This window comes from Anopheles moucheti, chromosome 3 (genome assembly GCF_943734755.1).
Source record: "Anopheles moucheti chromosome 3, idAnoMoucSN_F20_07, whole genome shotgun sequence".
Classification (NCBI taxonomy): domain Eukaryota; kingdom Metazoa; phylum Arthropoda; class Insecta; order Diptera; family Culicidae; genus Anopheles; species Anopheles moucheti.
Genome location: NC_069141.1, coordinates 2277543 through 2299905, shown reverse-complemented (window position 1 = coordinate 2299905; position 22363 = coordinate 2277543). Strand labels below are relative to the sequence as shown.

Genomic DNA, 22363 nt, shown 5'->3' with positions numbered 1-22363 from the left:
CAATTTCACATCACACCCCCGCAGCAACTGAAACCACACTTCGCAGAAGCAAAAACCACAAAAAAACAGGCGTTCCCAGCATCCCAACAACTGCCATCGGGCGCCATGTTTAATCGTTCATTTTTCCAAAACCCGGCAGCGCAAATCTGGCGCGTTTTTGAAATCAAGAAACCGTACCCAACACGCTGTTGAAGCTGAGCAACACGGCAAACCTTAAAAACCACATCTCAAGCGGTTTGTAACCGTGACGGGTTGCGTTGTGGTTTCTGTTTACCCCTTTATGATTATTTTTTCTTACTTCCCACCCGATGACAAATTCGCCCATAATGATGATATACGACAGTATAAATCTTACTCACCCGGGGCACCACGCGATGCCGCGATGGTTTAGAACCACTACACCACAAACACCCTTCCCTCAAATATCCCACGCCCGGGGACAGGCCCAGGTTCCCAATCCGGTCACAACCACCAGTTGTAATGGCGGAGTGGAAAAAGAAATTCAACACCATTGTTTCCATTTTCCGGGGCATTTTTCGGCACAACTATTTGGCACGATAAAGAACGGGTCGGAAACTCGAGCAAGAAAGAAAATTCACAAAAGATTATAGGAAAATTTGAAAATCTGTCGCTATTTTCCAGCGCTTGTTTTTTTTTCGCGCTTGTTTTTGATTTTTTCTTTGTTTCGTTGTCATCCACGCTATCATACCAGGCACGGTGGAAGGATTAATCGTTTCAAGCTTGTGGTTTTTGTGTGCGCTTTTCTTTTCGCGCCATTTTGAAAAAGAAACAGTCCTACGTTGGCGTACGAACAAAGAGAGTTCCAATCTGATCAACTCCCTCTCCATCACGATGCGACTGCCGTGGAACGCGCGGGTTTCATTAAAGCTATACCGTTCGCTGGAATAAAACGAGCTCCACCAGCTCGTTGAAATATGGATCGACGTTCCGGGCGGAGATGATAACAAATGCCCCGGAGATGATAACATGGAATCTTGTGGTTTCTTGTGAAAATGCCACCGAAGGAAAGGGATAAAAAGGGGATACGATGGGCTGGGAGTGGAAAATTGTATGCATAAATTCATTTTCCATCACAGAGATACCGTCGCGGAGTCAATTTATTCGTCATCGGTCGGTCAATCGCTTCGAAATCTACCAGTTTAGTACCAGGAGAGCATCCACGGAAGAGGTAGCACCTAGTACAGCAATCTTGCTCGAAAACCACCGCAAAATCGCTTCGAAATCTACCAGTTTAGTACCAGGAGAGCATCCACGGAAGAGGTAGCACCTAGTACAGCAATTTGGCGCGTAAATCACCGCAAAGTCGCTTCGAAAGCCACCAGTTTAGTACCAGGAGAGCATCCACGGAAAAGGTAGCACCTAGTACAGCAATTTTGCGCGAAAACCACCGCAAAATCGCTTCGAAATCTAGCAGTTTAGTACCAGGAGAGCATCCACGGAAGAGGTAGCACCTAGTACAGCAATTTGGCGCGAAAACCACCGCAAAATCGGTTCAAAAGCTACCAGTTTAGTACCAGGAGAGCATCCACGGAAGAGGTAGCTAGTAGGCAATCGCTTGCGGACGTTTGCTTGCGTGTGCGTGATCCGGTGAAATCGTGAGCTAGCCGGCTGATTTTTGGTGTCCGGTCCCCGATTTTGGTCCTCGACCCGTGTGCCAAGTTTTGGCCACCTAATGCCCAAGGGGGGGGGGGGGGGGGAGTTTTTTGAGAGCCGGTTTTTTTTTCGAATAATAAGGCAACCGTTTATCCGATTCGGGTCAGAGACATCTCGTTTGAAAGGTCTCATTGCGGTGCGACAAAAGCTTGGGGACGAGAATCGGTTCGCCTGGTGAGTCACAAATTACATATTTCGATTACCCGGGGTGGGTTTTCTGTGGTTTTTCTTGGTTTTATCGATTTTCCGAGATCCGATTTTCTTGGTTGACCCCGGAAAATTTGCAGGCTTGAAAATGCAACCATCTAACGCAAACCAAAAGTGAATTGCTACGTCTTTGTGTCCACGCCAAATAAGGATCTGTTTTCAGGCATGGTTTATAGGAAGAGTGCAGAAAAAAGGGGTTATCTCGGGCAGTTTTCGACCGATTTGGTCGTTCGATAGCTCGTTTATTTCGGGCTGAAGGGAAGATTATATTTATCCTTTATTTAGGCGGGGTTTTCAGTCATGTCGTCAGGATTGGGTGGTGCTGCTCATCGTCCGTCGAATCGGATCCTAAAGCCCAGAATGAGGACTTCTACCGTTGTTGGTCCATCGAAGAAGTGTGCGCTGGACAATGTCAACTTGTGCATCTCTTCCAGCGATGAGGAAGATGACCTCAACTCAACGGTTGTCCCAGTTGTGCTTGTGAAGCGTTTGCAGTCGCAGGAGCAGGACCGACCGTCCTTAACGATCGGTTCCGACCGTCCTTAACGATACGCTCTGATCACAACAGCGTCATCATCATCATCATCATCGCCGGGATCGTCGATGTTTTCCCTCGCTCTGCTCGACGGGCCCTCCAAAAAGGATGTCGTTGGCATGTTGCGAGCGAAATAATTTGATTTGATTTAGAAGGAAATTGTTTATCTACTTTCGCCTATTCGTTCGTCCTTACGAACGCTTTCTTTTATTTGCCCGTTTCATGACGCCGGCTCTCTCTCCATACAACGACGACAGAAACAACGACAGAAATTTAAAAAAAAGACGAGATCTCCATATCGCCGGGTGTTGCCCGACTCGTTGTCGTGTTAGACCTCTGGATGTGTCCCGGTTGAACGTTCAGACACCCAATCGGAAAATGGGAAATGACTTGTCACGGGTGTCGTTTTTCATACCTGCCGACACGGCCTCTAACCGTCATGCCCTGGGCAGGTCTTGGGATGCAACTGCGACTTTACTCACCAACGCCGGCCATTTTGAACAATGGATGGTCCCGCCATTAGCAGGACCCGTGGACCCATTACCAGTAGAGCCATTTCATGAACTCGGTGCTTTGTTATGCTGATCCGGCCTCCGAGCGGGAAGGATGATGCAACCATGCACATACGCATGCACAAATACACACAACACCAGAATTCCGCAAACCGACGCCAACCCCCACGTCTAAACGGCTGGCAAATGGACGCCGTGCGGTGAAGATGCTCTTAATGTCCGCAGCCGTTGTGACGTTCGTGCTGTGTTCGGAAAGGGTCATCCCATGGAGTCACAGCGATGCGGGTGCTGGGATGGTGTAAAGCGGACCAGGGAGTCCGTAAGGGTTTTGTGGTTATGTACGGTGGTGATATTTGATCAACGCTTAAAGTTTACGGCACTCGGGAATGACCCGTGACAGCCATTTATGGCCGTAAGCGCCCGTCGCTGGCCCATTGGTGCCCGATGTACGCCGGGAGGACTTTGGAAGGCCTTTGGATGTTCTCTGACAGCTCTTTCCCCACCGCTTTCCATCTCATCCCACTCCGACTGTGTGACCATTACCGGCCGTGTCCGTACACAAATATCTTGCGAAACCTTCACGAGCTGTGGTTGTACAGTGGACCGTATGATGGCAAATCTTTCTCATCGTAAGCGTTGTGGATGACGTTTGATGTGTTGTGCTGGTTGGAAGTAATTTATCTCCCGGATCGGATCACTTCATTCATGTTCAGGCAGAAAGAACGGCGACAAATGGAGATGTGATCCATGTGGTCAGAGAGGAAATTTAAATTGATATGATAATTTTGAGGTTAACTGTCATATTGGCGGTTACAGTAAAATCAGGCGAACATGAGTATCGGAAATTCTAGTTCAAATGGGAATCATTTCGTCTTAGTTTATACAATGTACAGTGTTATTACTTAGGACATTGGAAACACATAATAGTGAAACCGCACGTGTACTATTACACATTTAAACTCAACAAGCTAACCCATATCCTTAGCGCATATTCTTTGTGGTTACGAAGGATTCTGAGAGTTACAAGTCTGGTAAGCTTGGCTAGAATTCCTAAACGGCTCGTTGCATCGTTAAGTTTACTTGAATACCTGACGTCATTGAAGACATGGAAGGAGTGGAGTTGTAACTCAGCCATCTTCATCTGTCGCAAAGTAACCCCTGTAATTGACACACCCTAGCTTATCTCCCTTGTATGATAAGGGATCATATCCACGGGATGGTGCCGGTATTTTAATCACAATAATAATCAGTCAAATTTCCATAAATTTTATTACCTTGATCAGCTATAAATCTTAGCATACAATTAATCATCTAGTACTTCACGCTACGTGGCATTTTTTTGGAAATTTACAAACAGCCTTGAGCGCCAACAGAAGTGAAATTGCTTTTTAATAAAAAAAAATCGTTGTTTATGTGGAATAAGTTTGCACAACTGGCCAAAAACCAAAACGCAAGCATGAAAATTAGTAATCATTTCATTTCGCAACGCCTCACACCACGCCACAAAACTAATTTGGCCACAAACACACAGAGCAAACAGTTTGCAAAATAAACTCCAGCTACTCGATCGGAACACTTTCACCATCGCATTTCCGGGTTTTGTCGGTGCTGTTCCGATCGCTTCGCACAAAAACACAATTGGTTACGGTGTAAAATTTCATCCCCCATGGACGGGAGGAGGATTTTTTGTTGCCTTCTTGCCACTCTCTCTCTATCAAATTTAAATTGAGTACCGTGCAAACAAGCAAAACTTGTAATCGAAATCGATTTCTGTATGTTGAGTTCTCGGTTTGATACGGTTTGTGTGTGTATGTGGTTATGGCCAGACTGGGAAGAGAATAGTGTAACATGTTAAATAAAAAAAAGAATAAACACTTTACTGAAACCAATCTCTACCGTGCCGATGGATACATCCGGAAAACACCATATCCTCTAGCTGTTTTTTATTCACAAACACTTTAGAATAGTTGGAAAACGATTCCACCTTTTTTATATTCAAGCTTGATTGCAGCTTATGCAGGACTCTGAATTGTGATTCAAGTCCCTTTTTTTGCACCCAATCCGCCCCGGGATCAAGTATTGTCATCGTGTTTTGTGTTGCATGTTTCACCCTTCAGGATTTTCCGCCCGGTTCCTCACGCGCTGCTGCTTCATCTAATTGCGCACTTTTCCGATTGACACGTGGCATGTTTAGATGATCGATTTTAATTATTTTCGACAAGGTGCATGGGCTTCGCTTCACCAAACACGCCGGATTGCCGCAAAGAATGGTACAGTAACAACAGCATTTGGGAGTTTGGTATTATTCACGGGTATGGGAAGGAAATGAAGAGGACAATACAGGATAAAAAAGCCAACCAACTAAATCACCTCCACCGAAGCCGGATACGCGACTGCCACGTCCTTACAAGTGGAACTTAATTAAAATCGGTACCGATCCCTGTCGGTGCCGTGTTTGCGATGTCGCGCTTCCGGAGAGTGGGCGCCCGGAACGCACGTATCTGTTACATCCGGGCGACCATTTACCAAACCACGGCCAAAACACGTGAAATCGTACACCGTTGACATCCTGACAAATCCCGCCCGTTAAGTGGAAAGCGAAAATCTCGACCAGCTCTCATTTTGATGGAAAGGTCGACAGGGATGCTGAGCGTTTTGATGCGCCTCGGCCGTCCAGCGGCAGAGGCAGCCGCGGAGTTGGTCGCCCCATTACGTGTGTTACCGCCACTCCAGCCAGCCCGGTAGATTGAAGCACCACGGCTAGCGTGGCGTATTGAATTGCACCATTCGGCCCATACCGGCTCAAGGACAATTGGCACCCCACCGGCCAAAAGGGGTAGGTGATGTCGCGCTTAGGTCGTTTAGCGGAACACTGATCTGGAAACATGTATAATCATTTCGAGCGACAGTGATTAATAGGGTTTCACCGTTGCCATTCGATCGGGGCGGTTTTACCACACTACCATTTCACTTGTACATGTAGTTCCCCGTGATCAGCTTCCCGTGATTTGCTGGTTGGAGGTTGATATCGTACGAAATACACATACATGCACACGAGCTGGATCCGAAGTGTTCGCAGCGACAGCAGGGAATAAGGAGCTACTACTACAGCGTCCCAGGAGTCCAGCAGCGGTTCCATCGCCACCGACCCATTGGTTCCACACCGGCATATACCACCGCACGAAACTACGCGAATACGGCGACGGCGTCGTTCCAATTGAATTTAATTTATTTGCACAATTATAATAAATAGCTGTCAGTGACAGGTTTCACACCCATTTCTTCTACCAAAGCTTATTCCGGTTAGTGTGTTGGGGGCCACAGGTCCTTCTTCATTCAACTTGCACCGTGCTGGGTGAAGGGCGAGGCGAAAACTGGCGAGAAGTCTGCGGAACGCGGAACCAGAGACGGTTTTGTGCTGCCGTCTCGAGGTCTTCCTCACCATCACCTAGTCCTAGAGGACTGCTGAGCATGTTTTCCATGCCGTAGCTAGTGCTGACGGTGCAAAAGAATCCTTGCTAACGTACAGTCACAGACGAAATTTAGGCAGAAGCTTCATTTCAGTTCCGTGAGAACAGCTAGTCGGGCTGTTTGTTGTTGTTGTTGGTAGTGGATTATTAAAGTTAAAAAGAACAATTTCTTGAACGAGAAAACATATATGTAAAAATATTTCTTCAAGACTGTACTATAAGTTCTTAAATAAAATATCATTAAATTTTCAAATATATTTTACATTATTTTCTGTGATAGAACATGTCTGGTTAAAAAATCTAAATTCAAATTAGTGAGGGTTTGCCCATTAACATTCCTTTTTTTAATTGCAAAAGCATGAAATAATGAAAAAAATTTAATGAAGTGTTAAAAATAACGCGACAAATAAACTAAGAGTTCAAACTCAATACTTTGAACAAAACTATCAAACACTTCTAAAACATGTTTTTTTTTATTTCGTTAAAACGGCCTGGCCGTATGGACTTATTTTACCACGTAACCGGATAGTCAGTCCTTGCTACGGAGGATTGGTTCGGATGGGATTTTGGTCCGGTCCGTTCGTGTGAAGACCGGCTCCGCTACCATCATGCCACCAGGCCGCCCGAACTAAAACATGTTGAACATTTTGTTAAAAAAACGTACTAAAAACAGAACAAACCAAATGGACTAAAACACTTAACTATAAAAAAAACTAAAACAAAAACACAATCAAAGCAAAACTAGACGCATGCAAAGTGTTAGCAATAAAGAAAAACCGAAACTATACAAAAAGTGCCTACTAATTGTTAGTTAATAGATGTCATAAATAAATACATATAGTGTAAAATAGAAGGTAGATGAAAAAGATCTAAAATGCTGAATGAATCCAACAAAATGATTCATTGTGATTCATTGATTCATTGTGAATTAAAAATCGTCATTTCACAGGCAGCGAATCGTTCGCCCATCACTGTTTGCCTGCACGTTGGAGGAATCTTGCAAAAGAACACTGCTGCTGCACTGTACAGCAAAAAGAAAATAAAATATGAATGACTTGTGAGACATCGTTGGCTGTTTTCAACGTCGTCGCTGCTGTCGTACGATTTCTGTCTGAAGGCTTATAAAAGGTGGAATCGATTCGGAAGGTACCAACACCGAAAGCGGTGTCTTCCAAAACATTCCGCGCTTCCACGCGCTACCGTGCAATTGATGGCCATGGAAAGCGCTGATGGAAAATAAATTGATGATCTTCTCCTCTGTTCATTCTTGTTTTTCCTTTCCCTTTTTTTTCTTTCTGTCTTGCTGCTGATGCCTGCATACCGAAGCATCTGGCGCGAAATGTGTTACCATGACGCAGGTGAACTTCAAAATGTCTCCGCTAACACTGTCCTACTTCCAGCATCCAACCCGCCAAAAACCCGGCGCCCGGTACAGGTGTGGAGAGTGTTGAAATATTTCGTGCCTTTATTATTTTTCGCTTCCATTTTCCTCTTCTTCATTGTGATGTTGTATGGCAAAAACCTTCACGTAAGAGAGTCATTTACAAGCCGTTCGGTTCCTCTTTTTGCTCCAAACGATCGTTACGAGCGACTGGTGGCATCTTCTTATTCAGCGCTTAAGAAGCCCATTCCGGCCGGTCCAATTCATCCCGTGTTTCCTCTTGCAAGCAGGCGAAACACACCGTGTGCCTGCATCCGTTCCGGCCCGAATGCAAAATGGAAGGTGCCAAATTTAAGACTAGCTTTGGCAAAATTATCGTTATGGCATTTTTAGTCCACTGCGCCATGACACAGCAGCAGCATTGGGCAAACGGGACATCTTCACACGTGCCGTAATCGGACGAAACCATTGCAAAACCCCTGCCCGGCCCGGCCGGGCATTCGGACTGCACGATCTTTTACGACCGAACCGGGTTGGTACGATAACGACGACTTACGGGTCGGGTCTGATAAACGATCCGGTAGGAATAATTTAGCAGCAGAGTTAATAACGACGGCCCGGTGTGCGAGCTTATCGATGAAGGGGCAGGACAACATAATAAACATCCGGTTTATTTTTTCGGCACTTCCTTCGTTGTTTGCAGGTGATTTTATTGGTGGCGTTGGTGGGTGTGGAATGTGCAAGAATCGCAATAAAACCGGAGTTCATTCATCAAAGCCTACCTGCGCGGGACCGTACATGGGTGTAAAACCGTATGGTAAAAATCGGGAAAGACTTTACCCGTTGTAACTTGTGTAACGCGGTGTGAAGCTGTGCCCATCTACAGCATCGCCACATACACCGTCAAACTTCCCAAAAATACTTATCGATAGGAATGCGCCTCAGATGTATCGCAAAACGATGGAACGATGGTTTTGTTTGGTTGCAAATTTATTCATTGCGCTTTCATCGAATATTGTTCACTTTTCATTTCCCTTGTTTTATGGTGAAGAAAGTAATAAAATTTCCGCATATAAACTGAATTTTATGCGCGAAAGCTTATCAAAAGGTACTGTCAAGGTTTGGTTTATATTTTGCAACAAAGGCTAATGTAAATAATCGGTGTAAATGTATTACTACACGTCGCGACTCAACCCACGCGAGCTTTTGTATGTGGGTTGAGCACGCCTAAATGTATGCAATGTAATGTTTGATTCATTCGATGAAAGGCCCTGGACTTTCGAAATGACCACTAACGGTGGTCCTGCTATAAGGATTATTACACGCTTTCAGGAGTTACAAGTGGAAAAGTGCCAAATGAAGAATAGTTCGCTTCTTCTAATTAATCTGCTCCATTAGGAAGATAACATTGGCGATGTATTGGTAACGATGCCGATCTTTACATGATAGGACCAGTCCACAATCCCATCCGGAACCATCCCCCTGAGCAAGAACTGCCCATCCGACTACGTGGTTAAATATCTCTAGTAGACCAGATATGACAGACATGACCAGCGGCGGATCAAACGTTTATATATAGACTAACTTACAAGGCCCGTTTACAGGGCTCCGCAACAGAACTCTGAGATGTACGCAAGAGAGCTTTCTTTCCGAGACTTTGCTGGTGTTGTTAAATCATGTTTGAAGTACACCTCCCTAACACCGATAATGCCGTAGCAAAATTATAGGCCCCCCTTTAAAAATTCCGCCCTGGGCCTCCAAGGGGATTGATCCTCCACTGGACATGACCTACGCCGGACGTTGCGCTAAGAAGAGAGAGATAGAGAGGAAAGCCTGTTACTACCCTTCGCTACTCATCGTTGGCTTTTGCATATGCATCGAGCGCGCCTAAATGTAATTCTTAATTCGTTCGATGTAAGGCTCCGTACTTTCGAAATACCATTCATGGTGGTCATCAAGAATTTATTTAAACCTACGCTATTGTTTGTTCTGCTGTGCAACAATTGAAGAAAATGAAAATAAACAAACTTTTCTCCTTATCGATCAAAACCATCCCTTACAAGTGGGACCCATTTTACATGGCAGCGTGGAATTTTACATTGTTGCTTAAGGATGATTGGATAATCAGAAAAAAAGTAAAACCAGACACTATCTGTACGGTGTTCCTTATCAACTGTTGCATAACGGTTTCCTTTTGGGATGTCCCAAACAGTGCTTAACAGTGCAAAACAGAATCCACACGATCACACCTACCCGTTGCCGTTCCTTCACCCAAAAACGGATCATCAAACACGTGGCGGGGCCGCCACGCCGCTACCGGTTTAATGACTTTTGTCCTCATGAAAAAAAAAACTTCCCACCAGGCCAAGCAGCACACAACCTGGCACATGACCCGGTGTGCTGCAACTACGGTGACATATCAAAGTCATGGCCCAGCTTCCACTCGTCCCAAAAAAGGGTCTAACAGAGATTGATCGGAGAGTGAGCATAACAGGGAAACGACACGCTTGTGGCGCATGGGTGTTGGAGGAAACGGTCCCAAGAATGTTGACTGTTGGAGTGTTTTATCATGCTCGGCGCAGTGTATTCGAGGCTCACGTGCAAAAAGATGGCAAAGATGGGACTGAACATAATCAACAGCTTCCAGCAACCAAGCTGGGTAGTAGTCCAGTAGACCGTGGAGACGTCGACATGCGGTGAGTAACCGCCACTCGGTATCGTTTGGCCGCATTCTAAACCCACAACACCCACAAACACACCGTCAAGCTTGACGGATGGCGAAACACGGATCATAATGCGTCCATTTGGTCTCTCACTCTCTTGCCATCGCTACTGTGATCAGTCCATTTTCGACACAGGTTGAAAGCCATGCTCTAGGCCGGCTAACGAGGAACGACAGGATGGTGCTACATGGCACGGTGGAGAAGCATCGTTTGTCACCTTCCTCTGACCCCCGCTTTGGAAGGCTGGCGAGGTCCCGTACATCCCCGTTCGCCCGAGAGTACCAAAGGGAGCTAAGAGTGAGCGAAGGAGGAACAAAAAAAAATCACCATAAATTATTCATTTATTCTGACAGGCAACATGACACGAAATGTATGTTGATCAGACTCATCAGCTTCATCACGGGTGTGCACTTACCGTTTCTTCGGTTCCCCAGTCGCTCTCCCCCACTGCACAGTTCCAACCAACTCTAGGAGGTTCCTTTTTGTCTTACCTTCAGGACATTCCAGCATACATACACACACACATGCACAGTGGCTTGGGCCGCGTGACACATTTACGTAACGCGGGGTTGGCCCAGTGGCGAAGCCGGAAGCGGTGTCAAAACTCACCTTCGCTGTGTACGAGCCGCATCCGGCCAAAGCTGTTTGACAAACAGGACCTTTTATTTATTCAGATTTTTGTATTTGTTTTCTTTCGCTCAAAACCACGCTATTTTGTTCCCTTGGCGCTTCTGAGGCGCTGGTTTACTGGATGCTTAAACTGCACAAATGTGTCTCCGGTCGACGCTTTGGCACACATTAGCGAATGAAACGAACCCACCGACAAGCATTCATGCGAGGAAAATGTGCCAGAGGTGTTATAGTTTTTTAATTCACTCCCATCTTTACTAGCGCTACAGAATTATGCTTGAGGATTGTCATTTTTTCTCTGACTTCTTTACAACTATCTGCACAACTGGATTTTTTGTGCTTCGAATTACAGGTCAAAAATACTTTTCTTTCTCATATAAAACATTTGGGTTTCACTTATTTTAGCGTTTCTCGGGGACTGCCTGTATAGCGTCATGTGTAGGAAGGTGATTTAAAAAAAACGCACACATACGCATGCAGCTGTCAAAGCTGTCAAATCGCGGTTTGTTCACATTGAATCCACCATTTTGTCGTGCCCAAACCACGTGAAGTTCATTTGCTGGCAAATTTGACGAGCATTGCAGACGTAGATCCGGCTAACTAAAGGGAATCTTACAGAGTTGTGTTGCTAAACTTACAAAACAGGTATATATACAAATATTTGCTGAAAGGTTAGCAGAGAACAGTGTCCGCTCGCGATCAAGCTGTGACGACCTTCAATTTAACTCATTCTCATGTTCGGTAGGTAATCATTCTCATAATGGCCCGTTATAGCGAAGGAAGAAATTACTGGGCGTCACTTTTCCAGCATGAAATGGGAATATGTTTCAGTGCCCTGTTTCCGCCGCACAAATATGTGTTGGTGTTGGGCGATAGTACGAGCGGAAAGTCTTCGCTCATCGCCAAGCTGAATAAAGAAAATCCGAAAAAGTGTTCCGGTCTCGAATACTACCGTATCGCCGTGGTGGGCGGGATACCATGTGATTATCTGACCTTTTGGGTTCTGGATGATGATGGTTCGCGACACAAGGAAGTGCTCAAGTGTGTCCTACGCGAACAAACGTTTCCACACACGCTCGTCATGCTAGTCATTTCGATGGATACACCCTGGAATTGGATGGAGCAGCTGCAACGCTGGATGAACAGACTGACCGAACACATCGCAGGGCTGATGATTCATCCAGCGGAAAAGCAACGTTGTCAGGCACGCCTAACGACAGCATGGCAGAAGTACTGTGAAACGATCGACGAACCCAATCCTGGTGTTTCGCCGCTGCCGGAAGGTGTTCTTATGAACAACTTAGGCCTGGATCTGGTCATCGTCGTTACCAAGACCGATTATATGATCACGCTTGAGCAGCAGTTTGACTTTCAGCGTGAGCATTTTGACTTCATGCAGCGGTGTGAGCGACGGTTCTGCTTAACGTACGGAGCCTCACTCATCTACACCAGTGCGAAGGAGGACAAGAATTGCGATCTACTGCAGAACTACCTCATGCATCGGCTCTACGGATTACCATTGCGTACATCAGCATTGGTCGTTGAGAAGGATGCGGTGCTAATACCGGCAGGTTGGGACAACATAAGTAAGATCAACTTACTGAACGAAAACATACATTCTTTTAAGCCGGACGATTGCTACAACGATGTCATCACCTTACCGGCTTCGGAGAAGACTGGTAAAAAACGTGAGGACGAAGTCCCAATGAAGGATATACCAACATTGGGGTCTACTAACGGTGGCCAAAGTACTGCATTTACCGAGACTCCTGAGGGTTCATCGAAGAAGAAGAATCAATCTAAAACGGCTGCGGCATCATCCACTGTTGCTGAAGGGACTTATGCCGATGATCTGCAAAATGGATCTTCCTCGCACTCCACGTTTAAAGTACAATCTTGTAAGGGAGGATCTTCCGATCTGGGTTCGACGAGCGATCAGACAAACCTGCACACAGAGGACACCCCCGAGCGTGACCCTCTTGCCGGTAGTTGTGAAAAGGACTAGAGGATGCCGAAACCTGAATATTGTGTGGCGATGGTGATGTCGTATCGGTATCAAGAGAGCAGAACATTTGTCGTTGCTGAGTAGCAGGCGCGTATCACATCTTTATTGTACATCTTACCCATTTGTAGCAGGAACGGAATGGGAAGGAAAACTCATATTTTTATGAGGACCATATTTATATGAGGATTGTCCTCATATTTTTTTCATCTTTATTTCAAATATTGTTCAGAAGATTTACAGAAGAAGCGAACCACTCCTCAATACATTATGAAGTTGTACATTGATTTTGATTGAACATGAATAAAGATATTGAAAAAAGGAATGTAATCTGGGTATTATTTCGTATGCGATAGCAGTGACAAATAGTAAGGTTAGCAAAAGTAGTCTCATCATGCGCAATAGTTGAAATAATCTGTTGCGCACTGTGATTTTTAAAAGCGAAATCAGCCCAACCAAGATTGCTGCAAATTACGGTTTCGCTCAATATTTTCGCCCCGGTGTGTTGAGAACTGTCAAACACTTATGTTTCCTGTTTATGTGTTTCTGGGAAGGTGCGGTTGATTTGTAGTGAATTGGTAGCCTTAATTCACGTGCTACCAGGTATAAAGGCGTCATATTTGGTGCAAAGTCCTTACCTATTTCATCAATCTTCATCGTTCATCGTAGGTATGTTCTCAGCGGCTTCGTTGGATGCTGCAGATTCCAGTTGATCTGGTAGTGCACGATACGCTTCGCATGTGATTGTGTTTGCGTGTGTTTAGTAGCCAGTCCTTAATCCATTGGAGGTCCTTCCACAATCACGGAATAAACCCAAATCCACATTCCTGTTTGGTACCGTGGTATTACTTCGGCAAACTAGAGGAACTAGAAGAAGGGCAATGTACATCCGGGAATTTACTGTGGTAAGTAAAGGAGAATGGTTCGCGTCATCATGTGTCAAAGGCATTTTCGCTGCTGAACGGAAATGTATCACTTTACGGAGCCATTTCTAATTGCGATACTTGACAAATCGTCAAACAGCGACGCGATTTTGTTACCGCCATGTGCAAATGTTTACGAATGTTTTATTTTCACAATCGAATACAAATTGATTTTCGCCCTTTCGTTACGGGTCGCAGCATTCCATTCGCTTATCCCATCGCAGGACAGATTTTGTGACAATACCACTCGAGAAACATCATTTACATAGGTGATTGTGCACGTTTTGATGCGTTTCAATCCAATTTAGGATGAAAGGAAACTGTTACACCGCTTCTATTTCCGATGGGCTGCAAAACCAGAATAATTTATCAATGTATAAGCAATGAATTGCGGATGATAAAGGCAGACGCGCGTGCCGGGGGAGTTTTGCGGCGCTAAAACTGGGCAACATCATCAGCTAACGCGTATCAACCGCGGGCTCGTAACGATGGACGGGTGCGCAGGAATTCCACCAAAGGCGCACTCATCCCGCACATTCGTCGAGAAATAAAAACAAAGTAATGCGAACGACAGTATGGCAAAGGGCACATCTGTCCGGAACGATGCACCATGTGTAACGGGAGCGTACCGTACACGGGCCGTCGACATCTCGACACACACACGCATATATACATACAAGCTTGTGCGAAAGAATGGCTTTTGCTTAGTGAAAACAAATATCCATAAGCTTCGACGGGAGGCGACAGTTATGGGACCGAGGCGAGCCTTGGCAATGTGAAAAATGGGAAAGATTTTGCTCACTACTGTGAGCTCCCGGATTTTTCTCCTTTTTGATTGCTGTTACTGGATGTGTGTGTGTGTTAGTATGTGCGTACATACCGGGGAGGATGAGAACTAACACCTAAAGTACACATCCAAACCATTCGTTACCATTCCACCGTCATAGAACAGTAGTGGCATCTACGGGAGCGGCGAATCTAGTCCGAATCGTCGTCGTTTTCGTGCCTTTAATAGCACGGGTGTTGTACACACCGGGACACCGGGGATGCCCTAGAAAAGAGGGGCTAGTTCCTAAGTTTCGAGGGTTTCGCTGTTGGTGTGGTTGTGAGCGTAACCTGTCTCCCACCGTTTGGTTCCCACACGACCGGCAACCAGACCATGGAGGGTTTGCGACTGTTGATTTTGGGCTTGGTTATTTGTGCGTAACGAGCAGCCTGTTGGAAATCCCTTTCCTGTGTCCCGGGAAAAACATCATCCGACCCGAAACACGGGGACCATCAACAACAGGTACCCCTTATCATATCCCTACATGAGAAACGGGGGACAACAGAAACAGAAGGAAACTGCTAACAATAGATTGCGTGCTAAACTGGATAAAGCTCGCACGAAATCACGAAAGATTTCCCAGCACGGAGCCGGAGATGAACGGAAAAAACGGAAGTGAACGTGGTTCTTCTACCTCTTCTTCATTGACTCCCCGGGGTGACTGTTGTTCCATGGGGACGTGGGAGAGAAACACGTACCCACCGAAGAGGAAGACGAAAAGAAAAAAATCGCTAAAACAAAATTCTGAAAACGGGGACACTAATTCTGATACAAGTGTACTCCGGTCTCCGGGATACGTATCCGTTGTTGTCTGCTAAACCTTGTGCGCGTGTGTATGTGTGCGGTTTTGGTGAACTGGCGATTGTTCGAGAGGGTGGATGTTGGCATCCTCTGCATGTCTTCCCACCACACAAGCCGAACAACCACAAACCGTAGTAAACCAAGCTGGCAAGAGCATTGAGTAAAGCCGATGCTATCCCCAGGCATTGGTGTGCGTAAGCGTGTGTGGTACACATTTACGTTTCTTCAATTTGGCACGTACCAGAAGCATCCTTCCAACCAAATTCATCCTCCCCCCCCCCCCCTCCTCTTCTCCCCTCCCTTCCTCTCGGGGACACTCTGTGCATGTGTATGCGTCTCACTCCGTCCTTCTCTTTTTCTCTCTCTCTCTCTATCTTTCCAAATCAGCGTTCTGTCTGCCCAAAACCCAAACCTCGGAATGGTTTGGGGTATTGAAAATATCGACCGAAAACATTTCCACTTCCGAAGCGGCGAGAAGCGAAGATGATGGAAGCAGCATCCCGGACGTGCTGTTCGGTCGGAGGCGCGATTTGGACCAAAATCCGTACAGCATCGAAACGATGGCTGCGCAGCAAACCAACACGTACTTGAAACTCACCACTCCCCAAGATGTTCGACGATACCAACACTAGCATGCAATACAACGGGCAGGATTACAGGGACCAGCTCCGGCCTGGCCTGTGTATATTGGCGCTCGCAGACTCCGGACTTTACTCCCGTCATCGTATGGTCGTTCCATCGTCCCGTGGTCTCTGCCACCTGTCTCACGCATCAATGAATTATATATAACAGATATTCGCGCACACAAACACCCAGCAGTCCGTTAGACGGTACGAGCATATAATACGAGCTTCTCACTGGAAGGTGAACCGCGAAGGGTTTCGGACGTGGTACGCAAACCATTTTCATCTCGTCGTACACCGGGGAGTTGGCCTCCTGCGCGCGCAGACCATCCTTTACGAAAAGGGAAAAAGCGTGAGCGCCCTGTCTCACTTCTTTGCACGCAAACCCGGCCTTAAGGCGGACACGCTCCGGTATCCGGCCGCCCGTGCGTTGTGGTGTTGGTGTACATCCCGTGCGCCCTGCTCGGTCTCGCTCGAACCCATTGGTCCTTTTTTTTGCAGCATCCCGAAACCGTGTGCTCGCTCGTCGCTGTGGCCCGGGGTTGCTGCTACTCGGTCGGCCGACGTCGAACCATAGTAGACTTTTAGGCGTCAACTGGAAAAGCTCGACGCTTTCGTGGTGCGCTCTCGTGCTTGGGCCCAACCATCGGTCCCCGGTTGGTACGGGTGCACACAGGTGCACAAACAGGTGATGGAACGCGGGGGCAGGTTTGGGAGATTCGAGAAGAGGACAGGACATCATCCCCTCGTTTTCATCACGATCGCAGGGAGCCGCTACCAACGCAGTGAGTATTGCTAGGGAGGGATAGGGGGGGACCCCTTGTTTGCCACGCTGTGTGTGTGTGTATGTGTGTGTGTGTTGTGGGGACAGAACAGGACCGGATTCGTGGGGAAGTGTCACGAGAAATGGGATGGGATACAATTGTCGAGGGTAGCAGGGGGATGGCATTCAAGAGCGAGACAGCACCCCCAACGTTGATGGGTTTGTACCGGTGTGTAGAGAGCACTTGTCTCAGGCCCTTGAACATTTTCACAGAATCATTCTCCAGCTCGAGAGGACGTCGGTCCCTTCGCAGCGGTGAAGGGGATAAAAGTCCCGGACAGCGCTCCCCTCAAACGTTCCCCTACTATCCCTTAACTGTCACCATAACGACACAAAGGATTTTTCGGTAGGGAAAGAGATAGGTATCCTGGTCGAACCTGATAGCATGAAACACAACCGAGAGGATGGCGCATTGCTCACGTGAATGAGTAGAAGGCACGCCGTTCCTTATCTACTACGGGACAGCAGCCCCTACTAGCCCGGAGCCCGGTGCACTGGTCGAAGTCATACATCTTCGTCAGTATGCTAAGCGCCAGAGTCCCGGACACTGCCCGCTGCGCTTCGTCGGGAACACCGAGCCACCGCAGCAACGGCACTCGTGCTCCGATCGCTAGCGCAATGGTCGATGGCGCGCGCAAAGCTAAAACTTTGGACCAAGTAGACCTTCAGTCTTCTGCCGCCATTCAGTTGTTAAGCTAACCAGGCCTGCACAGGCTCCGATCATTTGGGTGACAGTACACCGTGTACCACCGGACCGTGCACCGGCCACAGTACCGACAGTTGTTGCGCCACTATTCTGTACGCGGATGTTGGAGTTCTTTTTGTTTAGTTTATTTGATATTTGCTAGTGTGAACAACCAAAGAAGTTGCGCCAAAAATCTTCCTTTGAATTCGAAATTATTGTGCGTTTTATCTCCAAGTTTGTGTCACAAAAAGTGCCCGTGGTAGTGGCTGCAGTATGGTTCAAGCCCTTCATTCATCCATCGCTTCGCCAACATCGTATCCATGGTAGCAGGAGAGCGTGCAGCACTGTATAGCCGTATGTGGAACACAAAGCAAAGTGTGCTCTGCCGTTCAGCCAAGTGAGTGTTTGCTTCTTCTAGCGACCGTAAATGTTCGCGAACAGTATCGCTGTATGGGAGGACGAACAGTTTGTGAGCGCGTTTTAGTGTGCAGTGTGCTATAGAAAGTGTTGGTACTGTCCATTTTAACACATTAAAGAAGAGTCTTTCGGTTGCCCCCGAAAAAATGACCACTTTGCTACGAAAATCCATGTCTCTTGCAGTTTTGAACAGGGTCCTGAAAAATAATTACCCCACTTTTTACTAACCTTTTCCCAGCCAAGCGCAACCATCATCTGTGAAACGATGCGTCATCGTTTATCTGCGACGTTACGCCATTTCTCTTTGTGGCCTACTATGGTTTACTCTTTCCATCCCCTTTCGAAAATGTAGTAGCCGTGGCCTGAGTTTTTTATGTTTTTCATAACGTGCGACAGGAATTTTCCTTGGAAGCTTCTCACTCACTCGCCCTATTTATCCCTGTTGATCTGGGTTGAGCACGATGGCACAAAATGGCCGACACGTATCGATCCGTCCAGGTAACGAGAGCATCATATTTATGTCGCTAGAATAGACACGAATTTTTACGTACTGCTGTGAGCGGAAGCTGAAGAATGATAAACGAATATAACCACATCAATCGCTGGATGAGTTGTTACTTTCGATTTACTTCACTCGTTTGCTTCGTTTTGTTTTTTTCCCGTGTGCGAGTGCTCTACTCGCAAAGTGATGAATGATGAATGGTTATGTGTGTTAGGGAGTATGCTTGACTGTTATATTGAGTGTTACCGTTATCTATTTAGTTCTTATTTTAATGTTTATGTGTTCTCTGTGTGTTTTAAGTTGTCTTCTGATTGATTTATTTTTCTTTTTTGGTTTCATTTTAGTAGCTGTGTTTTGAAGCCACTTATCGGCAGAACCGGGTGTAAGTGCACGATTCGCGAACACACAACACACACAAAATTGCTAGCAAAACAACAAAACAATTGCTTAAGCTTACGCTTCTTTATCAATTAACACTCAACACTCACATTCCCTCGACGTTCCTTTGCGTCCACAAAAGAAAATTAAGACATGCGAAACTCACCTCAATCCGTTCCTTTTCTAAATCACAAACTCTTGCTAGCACCGATGTTGTCGATGTTTTTTGTTGTTGCGCTAGAATAGTGTACTGTTAGATTCCGTAGCCTACTCTGTGTGTTGTGATGGTATGGTATGTTTGAGATAACCGCACTAGCGATCGGGTTATAAAGCCAGCCCTCGGAACATCCTGCACCTCCGACGGGGTTATCCCGTAAGTCCGATTGTGAGGTGAATTTTATTGACTATTTTACACACAAATGGTAAGTACACTTCTAGGTTTATAATATCTATATTTATAAATTTAACTATAACTTTTCTATACTTGATTTACTAATCTATACTAAATTTAAACTACATGAATTTTTGTATGAAGAAGTGATGCTAATGTCGGTAATTAAGGTATTACGAAATACACAACCGTCGGGTTTGGCGATGGGTATCAACGTCTGGGTATGCAATCCATTTTTGCGAATCCATCCATGACTTAATTTATGTGATGTAGGCATAAAGCTTCCGGAGCAAGACATTGAAATGGCTAACAAAGGGTATAACACTGTTACTACCCTTTTACCTTCTACCCTCTACCCGACGGTATACAGTCATTAAACAAGGGACAAAAATGTCAAATCTTTTAGATCATATGGAGGGTGTTAGGTGTAGAATCAATGTGCTTAATGAATCTTTTGAGAAGAGTTATTCGTATGAATATGAATAGCAAATCGTCATTCAAAACGAGGAATCTACTTTTAAAAGATCGGAAGGGGGAGGGTCCATTGCGGACATGCTCCTTTTGAAGATCATTAATCTTTGAAAGATTCATGAATCGTAGGAGATTCATGTACCTTTGGAATAGAGATTCAGATTAATTCATTTATATCTAAGATTCATTCCAATTCATGAATCAGAATCAGAGTTTCTCAACACTAGATGGATGTACTGTCATTTTTCATACGATATGCCGATTTTGCAAATCCTTGCTACATCTCCGTGAAATATCGACGTAGGAAGTAATACACACTTATTCAAACTGTAACTCTCGTATCACCACAAAATAGCACCATAATATTAATACTTACTACCGCCTTACAGAAAACATATCATTAATGCTGTTCTGAAACATTTCACATATTACAACCGTGTCCGGCATTGCCGATAGCCACGAAACAGCCGACCCTGTTTAACGGCTTGGAAAATTAGACTTTGACTGTGGTACAAATCAACCATATACAAAGGGCATGGGCCCAATGCCAGATATGGCACTATGTCTGCTAGTGGCATTCGCTTCCAGTGATGCCCAAAGCGGACAAATGGACCGTAGCCTCAGGATTTCTCAATCTTTGCTTCGTGAATGGGAATGGTGTATCCGCACGTGCCGATAAAGATTTTCCCTTATTCGTTGCGCACACAGCTTCCTCTCTCTTGTGCATCTCATTGAATCGGGCGATGCACGTGCCCCGCCGACAATAGGTCGTTGTGTCGAAGGAGGAGGATATGTTTTTGTTCTCCTTCCGGAGCCATTTTGAATCGTGCCTGGGTGCTGCTGATAATGTGAAACAAATAATGATTTTCCTTTTTTTTTTGTTGGGAAAACATGTTTCTAGAGAGGAGCTCTTAATTGTACCGTAAATAAGGGGGCCACAGTACACTAGCTCAAAATTCTTAAAAATATTTTATCATAATTCAAGAACATGCGTAGCACGCCCGTAAACGTACCAGTGTGTGTTCCCGTAATTCCCTGCTTTGGCAACACTTTAGCGTACACTGCAATTTTGGGTTGCATCTCCCAATGGCAATTATGTCCACCCTTCGGTCACGGTGGTGAGACTTTGATTAATGATGGTTCGTACTAGCAGCAGCACCTCGGACCAAATTAATAATGGACAGCATATCGGATTCAAGCATTGTTGTCGGATGTTGATGAAGCACGAAAAGGGATTACATTTGGAGGGAAATCCATTGTAAATACGATTCGATGCATATGGTGCCGTCTCACGGGTTCATTTGTGCGTTGTGTGCATCGTGGGACTATGATTTTGTAGAAGTGTGGATAATTAATGCATTACCATTAAGATGGGATGCAAATGGTTCGTGGTAGAAATGTTACATTGAATATATTTTCTTTTAAAAACACCATCATCCCTTCAACACTTAGTAAATAAATACAATTCAAAACATCCTTTGAGAATACGAGGCTCAGAAACGTTCATCCAACTAGACAAAATTTTGGCATGTACTACTTCACTGACGACAGCAAAGTGTATCGATTGCTTTCGAGGGATTGATGACTATGAGAGGGAAAATGAAAAGAAGGATCATTGTGTTATGCTGTAACAATAACTCGTCCCATGCTATGACAATCGAACCAGTTGAGGTACTGGTAGAAACGAACATATTTTCCTTCGGCGCCTGCCGCGATGGTACCGCAAATTCAATAACTGCTTTGCTTTGCTAACATTGATTATTCTATAAACGATACGAAAGACATGCACGGCAAGCTACTACCGGCTAAAATGAGGACAGAAAATAATGCCCTATGCGTCATTGCCATTCCCGTTGGCGACAAGAAGACACGTTCCATCCCTAGCCGAACAAATCAATTTCCATACTGATTTGTCGACAAAAATATGGCTGCGCGCGTAGGCAATGCGTTCAGGTCACATTGACTGGCTGCGTGCGTGCTCGTCAGCAAAATACTGTCCGACAGTTCCACTATTCGCGCACACACGGAGGGGGGTTTAGCTTTTCCGACGGGAGCTGACCGATGGCGCCACCCAATAGACGATGCGGATTTCGTTACGGTATATCGTTCTATTCATTTTCAGACATTGTCTAGACAAAGTTTTTGCGCTCTCAATCGAAGCAGTTGGAAAGTAAAATTATCCGACTGGTCCCAAATTGGAATTTCCCAATCCCACTATCACCACCGCCCAGTATGGTGTGGTTGACGAACAGTAGGGTAAACTCATGTTACGGAACCAGGGTGTCTCCGGTGAAGTTTGTCAGCTTCCGGAGTGCAAGAAATGAAGCGATGGTGTGAGGATAGACCTCGTCTGCTATATACACGCAGCATCACCGTTGTGTCCTACTGC

At 45.7% G+C, this 22363-nt stretch overlaps 1 protein-coding gene across 1 annotated transcript; it reads left to right on the top strand.

The window, feature by feature from the left end:
• The first annotated feature begins 11892 nt into the window (after nt 1-11892).
• On the top strand, nt 11893-13137 carry LOC128305764 (cytoplasmic dynein 1 light intermediate chain 2-like). Its single transcript, XM_053043360.1, has one exon. The coding sequence runs from the start codon at nt 11893-11895 to the stop codon at nt 13135-13137; it is 1245 nt and encodes a 414-aa protein (XP_052899320.1).
• Nucleotides 13138-22363: the final 9226 nt, after the last annotated feature.